Genomic DNA, 19,543 nt, shown 5'->3' on the forward strand with positions numbered 1-19,543 from the left:
CGGCCCGTAGCACCCTGCCAGTAACAGCTGCCTGCCCGGCTGCAAGCCGCCCTTAAGGTCGGGGCGCTTCCGGGCGGCAGCGCTGGGCCAAACGAAGCGATGCGAGGAGACGCCGGGACCCGCGAAGCAACGCGTGCCTTTCCCTTCCTCCTCCAGACAGACAGCGCGCCCGGGGCGGGGCCTCGCCTCACAGCATCCGAGCTGCCGGCACCGCCCCCCGCGCTGGCCGCGCCCGCCGGGCCGGGCCGGTTGTCGCGGCCGCGCCGAGCGGAGCAGCTCTGCTGCGGTCTGGTGTTGCGCGGCGCGGTCCGGCCCGCGGGCCATGGCCACCTGGCGGCGGGACGCGCGGCTGACGGCCGTGCAGCGGCTGAGCTGCGCCGCGCTGGCGGGCGCGCTGAGCCTCAGCCTGACGGCGCCGCTGGAGCTTTTGACGGTGCTGGCGCAGGTGGGCACCTGGCACTGCCGGCGGGGGCTGCGCCTCGCCGGGCCTAGCCTGTGCCGGGCCGAGGGCGTGCGGGCGCTCTGGAAGGGGAACCTCACCGCCTGCCTGCGCCTCTTCCCCTACAGCGCACTGCAGCTCGCCGCCTCCCGCCGGTAAGCGAGCGGTCTCGGGCCCGGCCCCGCCTGCGCTCTCTCGCCTTTCGTGTCTGTTGCAGAAAAGGGGCTGGAGAATGGAGAGCTTCGTCCTTAGGGTCTCTGAGGTGTCTCAGGGGTGGCTGACTGGCCGTGTGTGCTCTCACCCCAGAGGCACATACGCTGGATAATGACTTGTTTAGTTTATTCAGCACGTAGCAACTCCTAGAGTCTGGTCAGCAACAGCTTATAAAGTCATAGGTGTTCTTCAAAAGGTGAAAGGTGGATAGATAGTCTGTTGCCGGATTCTTTCAGAAATGAAGTTACAGTGCTACCTACAGCTGACTGTGATGGCTGCTATTTGCAACACTTTATTCTGTTTATATGCTCTCAAGTATTTATATTGTCTGTATCAAAGAAAATAATGAAACCATTATTTAAATCTTCTTCTCAGTTATGCAGGGGCTGTTATGCAAATTTGATTTGGTCTGAAGTTCATACGTGGCCTTATTTGCTTTTAAGACCTTGTTTTCAATAGCACACAGGAAAATTAGGGTAAACACTGGAAGGAGTTCGGCAGGATCAACATGGAGCAGTGCTGGCTGAGCTCTGCCAACCCGTGCTGTTTCCTAGGATTCCCTTTTGCTGCCAGTATCTTTTGGTTTGTTAAAGGAGTGCCCGGCTGTTGGCACGCACCAGCGTGTTTTGCCACTTCTTGTTTTGTTTCGGTTTGAATTCAAGCCAGCCGTGTGTACGGAATGCGCTTGACATTTCTGCCCAGCTGGGAGATCCTGGGACGTGCTGGGTGGGAAGAAGCACGGTCTCAGCCTGTGCTGGCCAATCCGGCGCGCTGCGGCTCTCACCCAGGCTGACGCTGTGGGTTTGTCGTTCATCTGCCTGAGCAGGAGTTGTCCTCCCCGCTCTGCCAGTGCCTCTCGGGAGGTGATAGATGAAGCGACCCTGGAACTGGGCAGCTTTGTTGTGTACTTCTGCCTGTAATGGGTGCGGTGGTCCAACAAGGGAGGAGGCATCGTGGCAGTGGGGGAGCAGAAACAGTGATTTAAAGTTCCCAGAAGAGCCAGGGTGATGTACGTTTATAAACCAGTTGAGCTTGAGCAAAATAGCTCACTTTATTTATTCAGCTTGAAACAGTTTCACAAGGCTATAGTTTATCTCTGGTTTGCACTGGGTGTACTTTTGAAAAAAAAAAATGGAAGCAGGCTGCCAGAAGATGAAATAAAAGCCACCTAGGTATATTTCTTCATATATTATTTGTGAATTTTTTGGGAGCTGTATTTTCTAGTGGGAACGTGGTGTATATAAAGGTAGACAACACAAAAAGAGAAACGTTACGTGGGAACTTCAGTAAAGAGTAATGGCAGTTGCAGAAGGACCTGCATTGAGCACAGTGGCAGGCCCAGGCACAGCAGTGGGTCAGGGGGGTTTACCTGGCTGCACTCCCTCTCTGGTTACTGTGCACATACTCCCTCTTTCCCTGGCGGTTTTCAGTGTTACCTGCTTAGTGCCCAGAGACACCCCAGCACCCTCCCTGTGCATCTGTGCACACGCAGGAAAATCAGGCTGTGTTGCGTTAGGGACTGTACAAGACACAAAGGAAAAAAGGTTTATGCCCTATCGCTTCTGCTTGGCTGGTCTTTCTGTGCTGGGCTGTCTCAGGGCACAAGACAAGTAGATGCAGGGACCTGTCATGCGATAGAAAGCAAATGTGCAATTGTGAAAAAACATCAACTGAGCAAGCAGTGACTTGTAAATGCAAATTATTTTGGACGTACTAATGCTGTGTAGTTTAAATGTAAATCTGCTGTTTAGGCAATTCATGCTTCTAAATAATAAAATTCTAAATAGATATAAATAATAAATTCTAAATAGAATAGTAAGTTTCTTTACCTCCAGTTAAGATTGTCCTCTCAAATCTTTTTACTTGCTTCTTGCCGCCCCCCGTGACACTTCTCCCTGATGCAGGAGTGCTCTGTATACACAGGAAAGTCCTTCTGGGTGTCACAAACGTGTGAGTTGTAGGTTAGCCTTTAAAACTGTGCTTCGATTTAAAAATTTCAGATTTAGATTTAACCTCCTGAGCATAATAGTGCCATGACATACATCTTCTCTGGCGATGTATCCCTGTGGACCTTTCTGTCCCAAAGTAAGCAACAGAGAAAGGTTCCATTGCTCTCAGAAGGCTGTGATGATGTTATCTGTGTATTTCTTCATCCATGATAGCTTTGACTGGGTGTTTGTACTGATGTCTCTGATCATCAGACAATTTCTTGCAGACATGCTTTAAGTCATGGTAATTTTCATTGTGTGGGTGGAAATAGAAATGAGGATTCTGTGGTCAAATATTGCTGTAAAAGTTTCTTGCAAAGCAAACAAGTTCTATCTTTGACAGTTTTTTCACTGTTGAATTGGTGCTCTGGGCCTCCAGCATGGCTCCACAGTTCAAGCTATGTGAGCTTCATCTGTGCTGAGAAGTGTGGTGCAGGTAGACCTATGCAGGCTGCCTCTGAAAAAGCTCTTTCAGGTACTGAAAGTATTTTAGCTCAGTAAAATCAAAGCAAATTGCATTTGCTGAGTTCTATATTCCAGTCCCTGACTTTATTATTAACTGTAACTTTTTCATTTCTGCACTTCAGTGCAGCATGGACTTAGCCAAGTTCTCTCTGGGCTCTGAGGCACGTTTTTTGGACTGCTTATGTTTGTCCACTCACATATTCTGTTTCACAGAGGTTCTGATGCTTGTGTGGGGTTATATATAGCAAGATCTTTGATGAAATACATGTTAAAGTTTCAACTCCTGCTGCTGAAGAGGCTTGTGGGCAGAAGAACAATTACATCAAGTATAATCTGCCTTAAATTTCATGTGTTGTGTTTGTACTGTCACTAACAGTTCCTCTTCTTTGTGTTCACTCTAGACTTGTTATACTTTTTACTGATGAGTTGGGTCATATTTCCCACTGGAGAGCCATCATGGCAGGAAGCCTGGCTGGCATGGTTGCAACCGTCGTGACTTACCCCACGGATGTGATTAAAACACGGCTCATTGTGCAGAACCGACTGGAACCATCTTATGAAGGAATTGTTCATGCTTTTTACAAAATTTATCATCAAGAAGGACTCTTTGCACTCTACCGTGGCGTTTCACCAGCTATATTAGGTAAAATAATACTGGGGAAAGATCACCTTATTGCGCAGTGTTTAGTGCATCTATGTACTGCATTCATTTGCTCACTTGATTTCAAAAGCAAATAGTAATGTTTTTCTGTAGCCTTCAGCAGAAAGGTTTGCAAGCACAACAGTGATTGCTGCAGCTTTATTACTTCTAATTATGACCAAGTGCATAGCATTTTATTTATGGTTAAGTATTCAACAAAATACTCTTTTCCTTCTTTTGTAGATGATCTAGTTGTGCTCTGATGCAAGATTTGCACCATTCAACTCTTAAATAAATACACACACACAGAGTGTTCCTAATTCTTGTCTGTGTGTGAGTGTTCCCTTGTTGTTCAGTGAAACCAGCATGAGCAGTAATGTATAACTGATGTGAAAAGTGATGATTAGTGATATTCCCTCTTTAAATTACTTTTTACTCTTCATAGCTTTTAAAAATGCCATTTAACTTTGAATCCACATTTCCACAATATGACATTATAAAATAATAATAACAACAACAATAGTGTATAATTCCACTATAAAATTGGTGAGACCATGAAACAAGCAAAAGAGGGGAGAAGTATCCCTGATCAGCTTTGACTGAAGAGGCCACTCTAGGTACGTGTACAGCTGCCAGGGTTGGATTGGACTGGAGTAAGAGCTTGTCTGAAAAGAGAAACCTGGTGACAGAGCTGACCTGTCATGAAACTAAAGCAGTTAATAATTCTGACAACATTTGCCTTTTACTATGTAAATGTATGCCCCTGTCAGCACATCTGGATGCTACAATATGGGTGTTTGGTGGTAAACCAGTGACTGAAGAGTAAAGTTCTTCAAAAATATTGATCAGGTTTGAGCAATGTGAGATGCAAACTGTCAGCAAACTCATCCCATCTTTCTAGATCATGTGATGAGCAGCTCTGTTTTCTTAGTGTACAGTGCGTTGCTATAAACTTGTCTGGTTTGCTTTCTAGGTGCTGTCCCATTTTCTGCTGGCTCATTCTTTGTTTACATCAGTCTGGACAAAATCTGGCAAGAACCCATCGTTCATTTCACTCCTCTTCAGAACTTCATCAATGGCTGTGTAGCAGCTGCTGTGGCACAGACACTTTCCTTCCCCTTTGAGACTGTCAAGAGGAAGATGCAGGTACAGAGCATTTGTGTTACTAGTACTTTGTTACAGGTGTTTGTTGGAATTCGGACAAGACTAGCCAGATGACCATGAGTGCCACTGTATTTCTCAGTAGGCTACAGAGACTTTGGTTTAGGTTGATTGTATTTTACTTCGGTTTTGGTTTGGTTTGGGTCTGAAAATCATTGTTACACTTTAAGGTGGGCTCAAGTACTATCATTGGATATATGTATACTCTCAGGCTCTGTGTCTTCAGCTTTATTTAATTTCTTTTTCATAGCAATTCCATTAAATTCTCACAGTTCATAATTGGCAAACCTTCAGTCAAATACAGGAATTCGGTCCCATTAGTGGTAGGCAGAATGAATAAGATCCAATGTCATTTCCAAAGCCTTTGTGTTGCCATTTATGCCTGACTTATGTACTGGCAGTCGCAAGAGCACGCACAACACGTGTTAAGTCTGAAGGGTCAGAACAATCCTTTTCTTATTTCTATCTCCTCTTGTTAACAAGTGACTTCCCAGTTGCTGGTGCTGCTGCTTTCCTGGAGTATCCGCAACATGAGAGTTACCATATCATTTTGTATTATGTTGCTGATCCTTACTAACAATGGTATAAAAATGATATAAAAAATGATAAAAATTATATAAAAATGATATAAAAATGATATAAAAAGCCCCTAACAAACAACAAAACCCCCAAATGAACAAACAAAAAACCCAAACAACCACACACACAGAGCTTCCATCTCACTGACATAATTCATTTGATGCTGTTTACTTTTTATTAGAACTTCATCAGTAGAGTGTCAGTGAATAGCTGTTACCATCTGGTGGCTCTCTGGTTGGGGCATACGAGTTTGTTCTTTCAGCCTAGTTCATGGGACTGCAGATTTATGGGAAGCTTTTGTGATCTTATTAAAAACAAACAAAACACAACAAACAAAAAACCAAAAAAACCCAAACAAAAACCACAACAACCCCAAAAAACCCCAGTCATTTGGTGTGGCAGCATTATATTGATCCCTGCCCCCTTCATCAAGTAAGGCCTGGTTGGTAAATCACAAGCTAGCAAAAGGTCAGTGAAACTGAATTCCCCTCTTCTGCTCCCCAGGTTCCCTTTTTCAGGCAGGGTTCAGATCCAGTGACACAGGAGGCTTCATTGCACTCTCTCAATCTTGTAACAGAGGACCTCAGTTGAAGAAGTAATGTCTTTTATCAGATCAGCTCACGTGTCCAGAAGTGAAGCTTTAAGCTGAGCCCTTTCCTCAGGTATCTCGTAAAATGTCTCAGGTGAAAAAGAGATTGTCAGCATGAAAATTTGATCATTTTTTCCAGCTGTATCAGTGGGTCTAAGAAAACCAATTGCCCCTCACAAGTCCTCTTTCTCTTTATATCCTTAAGCTCACACCAATACTGTTGCCCAAAAAAAATAAAAGACAGGGATTTGTTGTTCTGTTTCCCCTTTAATATTTTCTGTCAATGTATCAGTTAGTGGAACATTCAGGTTTTATAATCCATTCAGAAGTAATTTTCATTTGTGACTGGTGTGATGTTAAGTTCTGTGTCAAGCTTTGTCTTGTCAGGCAAGTAGAGAAGTGGAGCAGGCCCATCGTTCATTTTCCTGCCACTAGGCTGTACTCTTTCCCCAAAGGGATGCTTAAAACATTGGCACTTCTAGAAATAAGAAGCAAACTGGATTTGTTGTCTAAAAATGTAGGAAGTGGATACGCTAAAAGTACTTGTGGTGGAAAAAGGCCCAGCAACAGAGAGGATTTTTTTCTCATAGGTGCATTGAAACAACTGAACAGTGATTTTCCAAGCTTAGAGAAACACCTCCTGTTCAGTGATTTATTCTGAAGGCATGGGAGAAGGCAAAGATGTTTCAGAAGAACTAGCTGCCTAGGTGTGAAAGCCCATAATCTGTTTGGGTCCTGAACATAAGTCACAGAGGCTTTCTGAAAAAGAGACCTGTTGATCACACCCAAGCTGATACTAAGAGCTCACTGGAACTCATGTAAGATCATCCAAGAAGTTTGTTTTTCACAGTTAGCACCATTGTAAGGCCCAGCCTTGTAGGGATCAGTTCTGCTTTGTGCTTACTTGCTGGTGTATTCAGTTTGCAGGGTGGTAGTCAGAAGAGAGAACACCACCAGAAAAGACCTAGAAATGGGGAAAATAAAGAAGGGAAAAAATAGCTTCAGGACATTTTAGTGTTCTGTCGGAAAAAGGGAAGCAGATACTTTTGATCACAGTTTTTCTGAGACGCCATATTCTGCTCAGTCTCCATTCAGTAATTCAACTTTCTAGCTGATAGAGGAGAGCACCAAAGCCTCGGCTGCCCCAGGACTGCTGTGAGTGCTCTGCAGTATGTGTAGGGAAATACTGGCTTTGTTTTGAAGCAGTGAACACTGTATGAAGAGGAACCCAGCACATTGCAGAGGTCAGTATCAGATTCCTTTTCCTTCCCTTCTGTCCCATTGATCTGACAGATGTAGGTGGTAGTATATTGTCAGAGAGGACTTTTCCAGTGAACCCGTTGGTGATGGAGAACTAGGGAGTTGTAAAGTGGTCTCAGGAGCTTCAAAAACTGAGAAACGAGGACATAAGCTGTCTTCTGATTCTGTGATGGAGTACAAGCCTGAGACCAAAACATCCAGTTCAGACCTAACATGCTAGGCAGTCTTGGAAGAATTAGCTCCATCTATCTTCTCATCTAGCCAATGCTTAAATTGTTCTCACAGGGAGGAAGGATAAGGTTAATCTCAGTTGTAATAACGTTGATTCATCCTTTCTTATTTTATGTCTCTGAATCCTACACTTCTGACATTGGCAGCTTCTGTCATCTGACATCTTCTGACATCTGTGGGAGTAGGAATTGTCAGTGAACAATTCTTCCTCTGTGTTTCAGTGATGATTTTGATGTCAGATTTGCTCTGTAACCATGGCTTCTTCCCCCTCTGCTATTAGAATTATCTTTATCATGTTTATCTTTTTGGTTTTTAATGAAGATGCTGTGTTTGCTGAGTATGCTTGCTTTTTTTGAAATGTTTTTCTTATAAGAAATGTTAATTAATATGAGTGAGTCTTACTGAATATGTGAGTTCTCTATGTTCTGCTTATCCTAATTTTATTCCTTTATCTTCCTTTTTTCACTTTGCTCCTGATGGGCATGTTAGAGAATTAAGAGGTACTGTATGCATGTTTCAGCATGGAAATATGGCTTTTGTTATGCATCTGTAGAAGGGGGTTAGTGAAGGAGAGGGTTATACAGAGAGATATCTATATCAAATGCTTTCCTGACTCACTCTTGCGCTACATCAGTTTTTGAACAAAGACTTACTGATCTTTATTTATATCTTTGACTGTTATTCTTGGCTTTCCTTCCTTACCTCATAATCCTTGTAATATCATATTCTTTGTTAGATCCAGTATTGAAGCAATAGTACTGTACTTTTACCTTGCAGACTTGCATACAAGAACACTTTATTCTTTTACTTTAAACATGGAAATACCTGCAATGAATGAACCTGGGTCTAAGGGAAGCACTGGTAATATGTTTCCACTTCCCACATCATCTTTTTTGCCTACGACGTCCTTCATATATGCATATTGGACTGAGCTCTGACATTTCAGTAAGGGAAAATTAATTTAGAGCTGTTATATGCCATATGGAAGATTATTATTAGAATGACACTGATCCCAGGCTATGTGTAGAATTGAAAACCTACAAACATGGAAACAGTCAAAGCAAACGTAATACCCGAGTTTGACACTTCCCTCTGTGCACATGACCCTCAGAGGCAGGCTCAGATACTCTTGGCTGGTGCTTCTCAGCCTTCCTTCCAAATTAACCCGTGACTTCAGCAATTTTGTTAGGAAAAATGCACAAAGATGACTTTAAAGTTTCACAGCTACTCCATCGAGTAGCTTACTCCTCCTGCTTACATGACCAAACTTTGCATGGTTTGCACAAGTTTGAAAATGATACCATATTTTGATAGTATAATTTGATTTCTGTCACTAAAACTTGTCTGAAACTCTCATTCATCAATAAATCCTACTAAGGTATAGCTTTACCATCAACTTCTTGTAATACAGAATAAGCATACTTTTAGTATACTGCAAGATTCGGCAGAGTTTTGTTGTTGACTGCACAGCATCCTCAAGTTGTGAGGACATGTCTCTGGGGAAAGCATTGCTTAGTAGTGATCTTTCTGTTTTAAAATCCAGGCTTTGAATTCGCTCCACTGCCATAAGCAAACAGACTCACTGTTCTTGGGTAGTGTAGACTGTTGCCATGCATTAGCCATGAAGTGGCCTCTTTTCAGCGACGAAAATGAATGAATTAGGCCCCAGCTGCCTGTAACTCTGCAATGTATTTTGGGGGTCTTGTTGGAGGGGTTTCTTTTGATTCTTTGGAACACGAGATGCTCTGCAAGTGTAAACTCTGTTGTAAATGGTGTAAATGCTATGATTTCTTAGTAACTTCGAGAAAACTAAGCAGTCATTCCCTTTGTGAGGTAAGCTGTTTAAAGTAAATGCAATCTTGTGCCCCATTGGCACATTTCTAGTCTGAAGTCAGTTAAAGGAGATACAGAAGTCTCTTTTTAAAAGTAGTACTGTTATACAAGTATTTATTTAAAAGTCATCTGCTATGCTCCTCACATGTGAAAGTCAATCTAACAAGAGCCCTGTGGCTGGATTATAAACAAAGCTTTGGAAAGGAAAATGCTAGAAATTCCCTGCTGAAAGGAGGAGACAGTGCTCCTGTGTTGTTTAAACAGGAGTAATTTGCCAAGAGCACTCTGTCATTGGAGATGGCCACTGGGGCTGGCATGGCAGCCTCTGAGAGCTCTCAAGCTGTGATGTCACTGCTGTTTGTCAGATCTGTGTTCTTGTCAGCTGGGAATATGAAAGTTATTGGAGTCATGACCCAGATCAAGAATAAGAAATGCTTTTTGGGTCATGTGGTCCACATGACATCTCAAAAGCAGATGTGCTCTGAGACTTTGTGCACGGGGAACCTGAGCCTTGAAAATTGTCAAGAGATTGAGCCGTTTGACCGCGGACTGGCAAATTCCATAGTGTGGAAGCAAATAAGGAGCTTCTACTTCTAGCCTGGTTTCCTGTGGAAGTAAGGGTTATGTGGTTGCTAGCTATTCTGTCCTTGCCTTAGTGTTCTTAGTTCTCCCTGGGATCTCGCGCTCCCCTTCTTCTTGCCGTTGCCATTCAGGCATCAGCCAGGACCCCATGCCCTGGGTGGTACTTATTAGTGACTAGGTAATATGTGTCATATTCTGGGTTTGGTAAAATCCCTTCCTTCCTTCTTTTTTCCTATGCCTAAATGCTCTGAGCTACCAGCAATTTCTATTGTTTTGTTGATGTTGCTATAAAGATATTTTATACCACTTTCTCAGGCTGTTGCAGAAGAGCGCCCTACTGCTTTGGGAAGTATTTGGCCTAGTAAATGGTTGAGACAATGCCTGAAAAAAGGTATTGAGCGTAACATGAGCTTCACCTTCTGTAACAGCTTCAATCAGCAATCTGGATGATTTTTGTCTAGACACTGGAGTGGCCACCATGCTCCCAGTCCTAGACTTGACAGTGCCAGCTGCCATCGGCCTCTTACAGCCTCCACAGCCCTTGATCAGTGTAGTGTGAGCAAGAGCTCTTTCATCTGCTTTAGGGCAAGTCAGACAGGTTAACTCAGCCCACGTCTTTACACTCTAAGCTCGCCCAGCTGATGGCCTGACACGGGTTAGGGTGTGCTGCTGTGCACACAGCTGCTGCAGCTGTAATTTTCAGCAGGGAGACAGTAATGTCTCAGAGTGACAGCTATCAGTGTTACCTCTAACATGAGTACTTTTGATCAGTTATACAGGAGAGCCTTGCATCCATTTGTCTGTGCTTAGAATGATGTGCCTGTGACATGTAAGGCAATTAATTATACAAAATATTCTATAAACAGGAGCTCAAACTTCATGGTCGCTCTTCCTTTATGTATTTGTTTGATTTGGTGTAATTCCTTACATCATCTGCATAAGGCCAATGGAAACATGACCTCTGTAAAGTCACAGTCCTGTAAAACGTTAATTTTCTCCTTAGTTCCTCTACAGACAGCAGGAGATCCTAGTGCTGCTATTCATTGTGTGAAACACGGGACCAAGCTAGTCTGCCCAAGGGTTTGCGTTAAATAAAGTAGTGCTAATGTGCATGAAAATGGTGCAGCAGTTTGTAGGGATTGAGCTGACCCATTGGGAGGGATTCAGAAACCATCCAGAGGTGCCCATGTAAGGGGTTTGCTCTACCTTGAGGAAAAGGCCTCTGTGTTCCATAGCAAAGATTTTTTTCATACCGCAGGTGTTAAAAGCAGGGAAAGCTTAGCAGCGGAGGAGGGATTCTGCAACCTACTGTGAAGCTTCACGGTACAACAGCCTGGCAATAGCACATTTCAAGCCAAAAGTCAACCTTCTGAGCAAGCAGTAAACAGTTTAGTTCATTTGGTGTCACTGATCTCAGAAAGATGAGATGCTTTGGCCCCAGTTCAGGTACAGAGAGAAGGACAACATGTTCCTAGAGTGCAGGAAGCTGGAGGTCAGCTGTGCTGCAGTGCTGCTCTGGAACTGGTTGCCTCCTCATAGCCTGTCATCGTTACCTTCCTACATGCCTTTGGGATACCTTTGGGTGGACTTTAGCCAGGGGTAAAATCAGCTTTATCAAACCACTGACACAAAGACGACTACCAAGTAAGGCTGTCCTCAGGAGGAAGGAGTGATTAGCCCAAGTAAATACGTGCTTTTCTCCCAATATTAGTACTTATTTACATTTTAATCCTTTCTGGTGAGTGAAATTAAATACTCTTTCAAGCATTCAGCCTTCACTTGAGCGAAACTTCTGTTGACTATTAGTGGCATTAGCTTGAATGTAAACTGCAGTCAGTCCTGGTCCTTCAGTTTCCTTTGAACTACAGTTACACTTGCCTGTTGAATGTGTCCTTATTAACCCAGACAGCAAAGACTTCTTATTTTAGCTTCCAGATTAACAGTGTGAACTCTTGAACTGTGTTGTAAAGCACCTTCCTGTACTTGTTGTTTTTAATTGCTCAGAAGTGTAGGACAAGTGAATCTGTTGAAAATACATAAATAACAAGCAATTTTACTGTATCTGCCATCAGAGTAGCATAGCACCTATGGCAGCCATTCACTGTTAGTCCATCTTTCATACTTTGTGCCAACAGTAGAGCATGCTCAAAAAATAAATAAATAGGAAACCTTTTTACAACAAACTTTAGAATCAGGGAATTTGGGGAAAGTACATGAATTGCAAGGGAAGTATTTCCAAATAGTTCTGATACATGTAAATTCACATAGGTGCAAACCAAAATGGCCTAAAGTGCAGGTGGGAATTTTTAATCTGTACGGAGCTCAGGCTCAAGTGGCCTCATCCTGAGCTGGTGGGCTCTGTTTGGTCCCTGTGGGGCTACTCTGAGCCTTGGGAAGAATCAAGTGATTGATCTTTTGATGGGCATGGTTCCCACTGCAGCGGAAGTGAACTACATTCATCCTTCAATCCTAGGAGGATGAGAGGGGCTGGGGGAAGTCATTAAAGAGGAAACCTTTATAAGGATCTCTGAGATTAATTCCCAAAATGTTATTCTAGCGGTCACCTTGTGATGTAGACAATGGGAGAGATGGTGTCTACAGAGACTTCAGGTAACAATTAACTTCAGTTAATTATTCAGTTAATTATTCAGTTTATCATGACACTTCACCCTTGTTTAAATAATTTCTTTATATAAAAAAGTGAGTGCAGGTAATTGTGGGCTTGGGGTTATTTTATACCCATCTCTCTATTGGGTTTCTATTATAGAAATAGAACAATGCTAACTTTGGGGTGTATCACTGACTTGGTAGACTTGGTGGCCTCTGGATACTTTAAAATCATGTTTGTGAGAGAGTAGATAGAGCTGATTCTGCATTTGATGTGCTTTAATCAGTTAGAGAAGCCATCGTCCATCAGAGATAGAAAGATTAGCAACTTAGTCCCACCACCACTATGACTAACAGCTTGGCACTCTTAGCAGCACAGTGAGCTGTACTGTGTCTCCAGCCTTCTGCAGCGTGAAACAGCCTTGACTAAGAGGAGGTGGGAAGGAAGTCTTTAGAAATGTTCATAACAAACAGGTTTTGGTGCAGCAGCCCATAGTGTCAAGGGGTGTCAAAAGAAAGGAATTCAAGCTGTTTTGAGGGTGCGTGGCATGCAATGTCTGTCAAACCTGATATTTTTGGTATGAGATTAGCTGTTTGAATTGTGTTGTAGTAGGTTTCTGCAAGAAAGGTAGAGAAACCGGTTTGATCTGTTTTGTTATTCCATTTTCTGGCTCTGGTGCCACAGGGCGGTTGTGAGGATTGCAGTGTTGTAGGCATGCTTAGATGATGCAGAACCACCCACAGCTATCTGTTTATTTTTCCATTAAAAACAGTGCTAGATGAAACACTTTCCTGTTGTTTTCATTAATACATTTTAACTTTGTTTAGCTGTGTTTCAAAATACTGAAGTTTTAACTACACACTGATAGAGTTTTCAGTTTTCTTTTTGCAGTAGGTGATTCTGAGACTCTGCAGACAATTGTTACTGAAATAGTGTGCATAGGTTCCTAGAAACACAGGTAAAGCAGAAAGACTCGCAAAGCAAACTGCACCCCTCAGACTGAAGCCTTGAAAATGGCTGTATCTGTGGTGAATGTTACTCTAAGTAATCCTTCAGTAAATCTCTTGAAGAGGTCAATGTCTGTGAGCAAATCAGAAATCTGGGGTTTGCATTATCTGTTCCTTTTCAACTGTCTTCTGGATGTGTTTACTACATGCAGAATCTTACTGAAACCTGCAGCGTGCTTGTGGCCTGTCTTGGTGTTATAGACAGGAGAACTGTCATCAAAACCCCTTGAGATATGTGTCTTTGCAAGGTATACAGTAATGAAGGGGATTAAGTCAAACTTATGCAGTTAATTCTGTCAATGCCCTGTCTAACAACAAAGGGACTTGAAAAGGAGGGGAATTGCATGTTAACAGCATTCCTACTTTCCTGAAGCATTTCAGAAACCTGTCCCTCTTCACTGCTTGGCTGTCTATTACTTCCTTTCCAAAGCAAGCTCATGAAAACTGGCTAATAGTCCAGAAAGCAGAACAGAGTTTTGAATCCAACTCTCTTATAACTGCTGTTCTAAGCATTGCTGGTGCTAATATCACTATTCTTAGTGGAACTGGTCCCTAAAGTCTCAGTTGCAGCACTCAGTATCTTCTGCAGTACGGTCATGGGAGTCTTTGTGCAGCGGTTTCTCAAGTACTGTGGGTTAAGGCTTGAAAAGTTATTTCTCTCCTTGTCACTGTTGGATTTAGCTATTGCTTTTTAAACCCATACATCCCTTAAGTAACAGAGCCAAGCAGAGCTGAGCTTCCTTCTAGCAATGAGCATTAAGTGAAGATGCACATGACTGTTGGCTACCAGGCTGCTTCTGTTACCTTGAACTACCTGCAAAGGCAGGGCTCATGATACTGTAAAATCACAACAGTTAAATCCCATAACGTCAGCCTCCCTGCATCCTAAAACAGGAAATCGTGGGAGCTTGCACCACAGTTGGGAAACAGCTGTAGCCCCATGGAGTTAGCAAGGCCAATGAAGACATAAAGGGGATGAGCAAGTAGAGCAGTTGAAATACTTTCTCCCCCACAAATGTGATCCCTCTCTTGCAAATCAGGTGCACTGTTGAGAAAGTTCAGAGAGAAGCAAAAGCTTCTGTTCTCTCCTGCTTCAAGTATAAAACACCATGGATTAAATCCTCAGCCCTACTCTCTTCTGGGGTAAGAGAGCTAGGACATGTTTTTAAAAGATCCAGAAGACAACAAATTAAGATGTTGTGGAAGCCTGTTGCCTTCTTTCTCAGTGCAGACAGCTGCTTTCCCAAAATCACCTCCCAAAGTCCTGTCCATATAGGAAATGATATGGTTTTACCTGTTACCTGTCATCAGAAGTATTTCACATGCATTTCAATCATGCACAAAAGAAAAAAAGTGAGGAAAAAGATCATGATATGTTACTTTATTTGTAGCTAAAGAAGACTGCAGTTAGCATGAGGAGTGTTTAGGGCAAGGGGTTTTTTGTTAGCTTCTCTAGTTTAGCAGTAAACTTGCCAGTAATGGGGGAGGATGCAATAGCATTAAAACTATTTGATTAGCAGCTTCCCGTATTTACTTGGAGTATGAGTTTTGATCTGTTTCCATTTCCAGCACTTAAGTTGCCAAGTATTTTAAATGCTGTAGCTGAGGCATCTAGAAAATGTCATCACCGCTTGTTGATTTATGAGAGGCTTGTTATAGGCTTAGCAGCTCTGAGAAGCTGCAGGTCAGTCTGGCCAAGGAGGGAAAAAATGCTCCACCACGTGGTGTTCCAGATCAGTGATGGGATAATGATATCTGTGTTCACCCATCAGTGAACTGTACAAGTCCCATTTTATCAAACTTCTGCCCTGTGGTGATCAGGTTGTGCATAGTGATCAACCTGTGTGCTGGGGTCCCCACACACTCATGACTGAGAAGTGTCATTTGCCATGTGTTTGAGTGAAACCCTGATTTCCCAATGCAAAGTAAACCCATGGCTGCATGTGCACAGACGGATGAGGATGGGATTATTCAAGGTCAGGTTATCCTGTCTGTGCTAACACAGTAGGAGATTAATGAAAGAAGGATTTTACTGTTAAAAATGACACACTACACTTCTGTGTGCACAAATACTGTCTGTACTGCTGTTGGAAATGTAGCTGCAGTCCTTCAGGATGTTGCCAAGCTAGCTTTAACTAGTCTGGATCAACTGACCATGTAGCAAAGATAACAGCACAGGCATCAACTACTCACCTACAGCCCTTAGTGGACTTAGTTTCTACTGTGCTGTTGCTACTCAACCCGTACTCCAGTTACCCTTCTCACTGCAGTGTAGATGCAGCCTCAGCAGCCAGTGCCAAGTCTTCACACTCTTCTGTTTTGATCAGAATTACAGGAAGGCAGAGTGGCATCTGGGGCAAGCCCCAGTCTTCCCCCTCATAGGTGCTTCCCTCCCAGTGATGTCAAATACCTTATTTCAGTAGTGGCATGGCACAAAAGGAAGTGCTGTGTGAAATTACTACTCTCTTTCTCTTTTGTACCTATCAGAGAATGAATTCCCTTCCTTTTTAGTTTGTATTTCAAGGCAAAATAGCTGACTCTTTTGGGTTGATGGAAGAATCCAGATCAGTCTGGTGAAACCTGGTATTAAGTATTCCTTATGTACCAGAATGGAGAAAATTATCTTTAATTACTTTAGTTTTCCTTTGCTTGTTCTAAATCTCCCTGTGTGTCTCTTGAACAGGCCCAGAGTCCTTGGCTTCCCCACTATGGAGCAGTTGACGTCTATTTTACTGGCATGGCTGACTGCTTCCGTCAAACTGTGAAGAACAAAGGTGTGCTTGGACTTTGGAGCGGGCTCGCACCCAGTCTGCTCAAGGTGAGGTTTTGCTTTCTTCCTGAAGTAATCAAGATACACACTTGGGCACTTGGGGTTTTAAAGTTTATGGTGTGCTGCTGTACTTGTTAGCAGTTTATAGATGAGAGGTATAACCTCAGGCAGGTTATAAACTAGCTTTGGAATTCAGACTGGGTCATATTTCCCCCAGTGTAAGCTTGGTTTCTAGATGTCACTACTTTCAAGTTCGTTTGCACGTCCTCAGAGAAGGGAGTGCTGCTAACATACAAGGTAGGGTACAGATGGAGGATTGTAAATGATCCACTTACAACAGCTAAACAAGTTTGCTGCTCAGGTGAGCGCCAGTAATTTGACATGTTGGACTAAGCTGTAAATAAAATTGCACTTGTGTAAGCCATTTCCCCAGAAGTCAAAAGTAGTACTTTGAATCAGCTATTTAATGCATGTGTATTGGTTACTACAGTCCTTGCTGAGTTGAAACCATAAAATAAAGCATGGTAGCTTAAACAGAAGGTCATTTATTTTACATAAATACATTTTCTAGTGCTGTGCTGAGGATTGCCTACATAGAGCACTACAGGTCAGCTACTGAGTGCTAATTGAGTGACAGTGTGATTGATTGTAATGGCCTGCATGTGTCTGGCCCTACCTCAGCTCGTGTAAAGCCACATGGCACCAGAGCTGCTCATTCTGCAAAGGGCAAAAGAAAATTGTACACTCTGCTTATGTAGAATAAATCCCACATTTCCTACTGGGATTTGCTGAGGTTGCTTAGGATTTGCTTAGGTATTTGACAAGTTGTGATAAGCTAGCACAAACCTTGTTCCTCCCAAATCTGTTATAATTAGTTATGTACCAATATGCTGCAGATGACAGCCTAGTTTCAGGTGAGAGTGACTATATAAATAAGCACAGCTCTGTTAGCAGATCGGATTTGAAGTCATAGAAGTTTCCTGGTTTAAAACATCTCGGCTAAAAACGCTACTAGTGAGACTTATCTTGCCTCTTTTTTAATCTTCCGTTGCTTTTTTGTCATTATTTTATCAGATTGTCCCATACTTCGGTGTTATGTTTAGCACCTTTGAGTTCTGCAAGCGGGTCTGTCTGTACAGAAATGGTTATATTGAGTCTCCTTTAAATTACAAGCTAACCCCTGGCGTGGATCAGAGCTTACAGCCAAGAGAGCTGAGAGAGTTAAAGCGCCTCCGGAGGGAAAATTTTGAGCCAAGGAAATCAGCTCTTGAAAACTGACATCAGAGTGTCCATTGGAGATACACACACTGCCTTTTTTAAGGAACTTTGGAAGACAGACATGCTCAGCCACAGGTACCAGTGTTTCAGCGGACTGCATGGTTTTAATACCACGAACGAGTAAATCTTGCCTCTCATTTGCTGAACGGACACAAGCAATATGAAAAGCAAGCACAGACTGAAGAGGAGAGGTGCAACTAGTTTGAAAACACTGTGCTATTGGAACTTGAACTTCTGTTACTCTAGGTGCTTTACAATACAGAGTAGTCATTTTGAGGGAAAACCACTTGCAGAAAGGCAAGATAACTGAGGTGAGAGTAGAGATTGTATCTGAAAAATTCAAGTGGATATTTTTTAAGTGATCTGAAATACCAAGTCAGCCAAAAGTTATAAATAGAATATGTACAACATGCAGGAATTTCTACTGAAATCTCTTTTTTTTTTGGCAATATTGTATAGATGTGGCGTTCTGTGGATGCAGAATTAGTGTCAGTTCAGTCACACTCCAGAATCCCCTCTTCAGTTTTTGAGACTTAGTCAAAGATAATAATTCTGAATGAATTTTTGGCTGAAAATATGCTGCTGCAACTGGGCTTTTGCTAAGAGAGAACTGTAATGTGCAAACGAACTGTAATGCTCCGGAATGACAATCTTGAAAACGTAAGTGCATACTAGAAAATCTCCCCCCTTTCTCCTGTGTTTTTACTGTGCGTATGTGAATTGTTTCAGGCTTTGAGAAACAGTTTTCCTGAAGCTCTCTATTCCCTGAAAATGTGCGTGTGTTGGGTATTTCAGAGCCATGAGCCTTGTCATGTTGTTTTGGTATTCTTAAAGCTCTATTTTTATATTGAACTACTTTTTAGTTCCTGTGAACCAACCCAGGCCTGCTTTGCTGCTCAGAACTTGCCAGTAGGACAGCACTGTGAACACAAGTTGTGGTTTTTCCAGTTTAACTGCTGCGATCCAGGAGCCACAGATGGTTTCTGCAGGCAGCAACCTCTCTGCAAGACCACTGGGTTATTGCCAGTGCTGATGCAATTGATGATAGGCCTCTGAGCAGTCTCACGAGCTTTTGGACAGTAAAAGATCATCTTGGTATTATAGCTGAGGACCTGCAGTATTGCTCCAGTTCCTTTGTAGAACTACAGCTATGGAACAGCCCCGTCCTAGTGCCTTCTGATAGAAAACCTTAAACCCTGTGTCCACGTGGGAAGGCTGTGACATGTCCCACTTGCGAGGCTGTGGCAAGGTGTGAATTACAGCTGTTGTGTTCCTGCCCTGGCTGCAGCAGCCTGGGCTCACACAGGATTTGCCTGCTGATTTGTATGTGGTTTTGTCCTGTTTATGTCCCTGCTGGGAGGAAATAAGTAAATCTCAGAAACTGCTCGGTTAGACCATGTCAAAGCAGAGTGAGGCAATGGAGATTGATGCAGGAAAGGTCTGTGAGCATGGTGAGAGATGTGCAGAAGGATTTGTGATAGCTGTAAGGCCTGCCTTGCACCTAGAACCTGACACTGATGTACCCTACAGCTAAGGTCTTGCAGTATCTCTCTTAATGAGCCTGCTCAGTTCTGCTTCAGATTTGTTTTCTTCTCAGAGAAGAAATGCAAACATTGGTAGCAAAAAATTAAGATGGTAGAGAGCAGATCTGATAGCTCATGCATCACACTGAGGCTGTACATGCTTTTGGCTCTGTAATCAACCTGCCTACCGACCGTGTTTATCTGGGCTTCAGTTTCCCCATCTGCACAGTGCAGGTGATAATGGTGAGACTTACTTGAGATGTGTGAATAAGGAGATGTGGCTTGGGTTGGGAAGGATCAGCTTTCTATAGTCCCCTTGCCTTTTCCAGGCGTACCTGTATGTTTTTTACTAACGTTGTATTTCTAAATAGATTTCA

At 43.0% G+C, this 19,543-nt stretch overlaps 1 protein-coding gene across 1 annotated transcript; it reads left to right on the forward strand.

Annotated features, from left to right (window-relative positions):
- Nucleotides 1-322: 322 nt before the first annotated feature.
- SLC25A43 (solute carrier family 25 member 43) lies at nt 323-17,643 on the forward strand (the record flags this gene model as incomplete). The annotated part of the gene is made up of 5 exons (XM_080624910.1): nt 323-594; nt 3,507-3,748; nt 4,719-4,891; nt 16,279-16,413; nt 17,440-17,643. The coding sequence occupies 5 exons, from the start codon at nt 323-325 to the stop codon at nt 17,641-17,643; spliced, it is 1,026 nt and encodes a 341-aa protein (XP_080481036.1).
- Between the last annotated feature and the right edge of the window lie 1,900 nt (nt 17,644-19,543).

Source organism: Psittacula echo, assembly GCF_963264785.1.
Source record: "Psittacula echo genome assembly, chromosome: 8".
Taxonomy (NCBI): Eukaryota; Metazoa; Chordata; class Aves; order Psittaciformes; family Psittacidae; genus Psittacula; species Psittacula echo.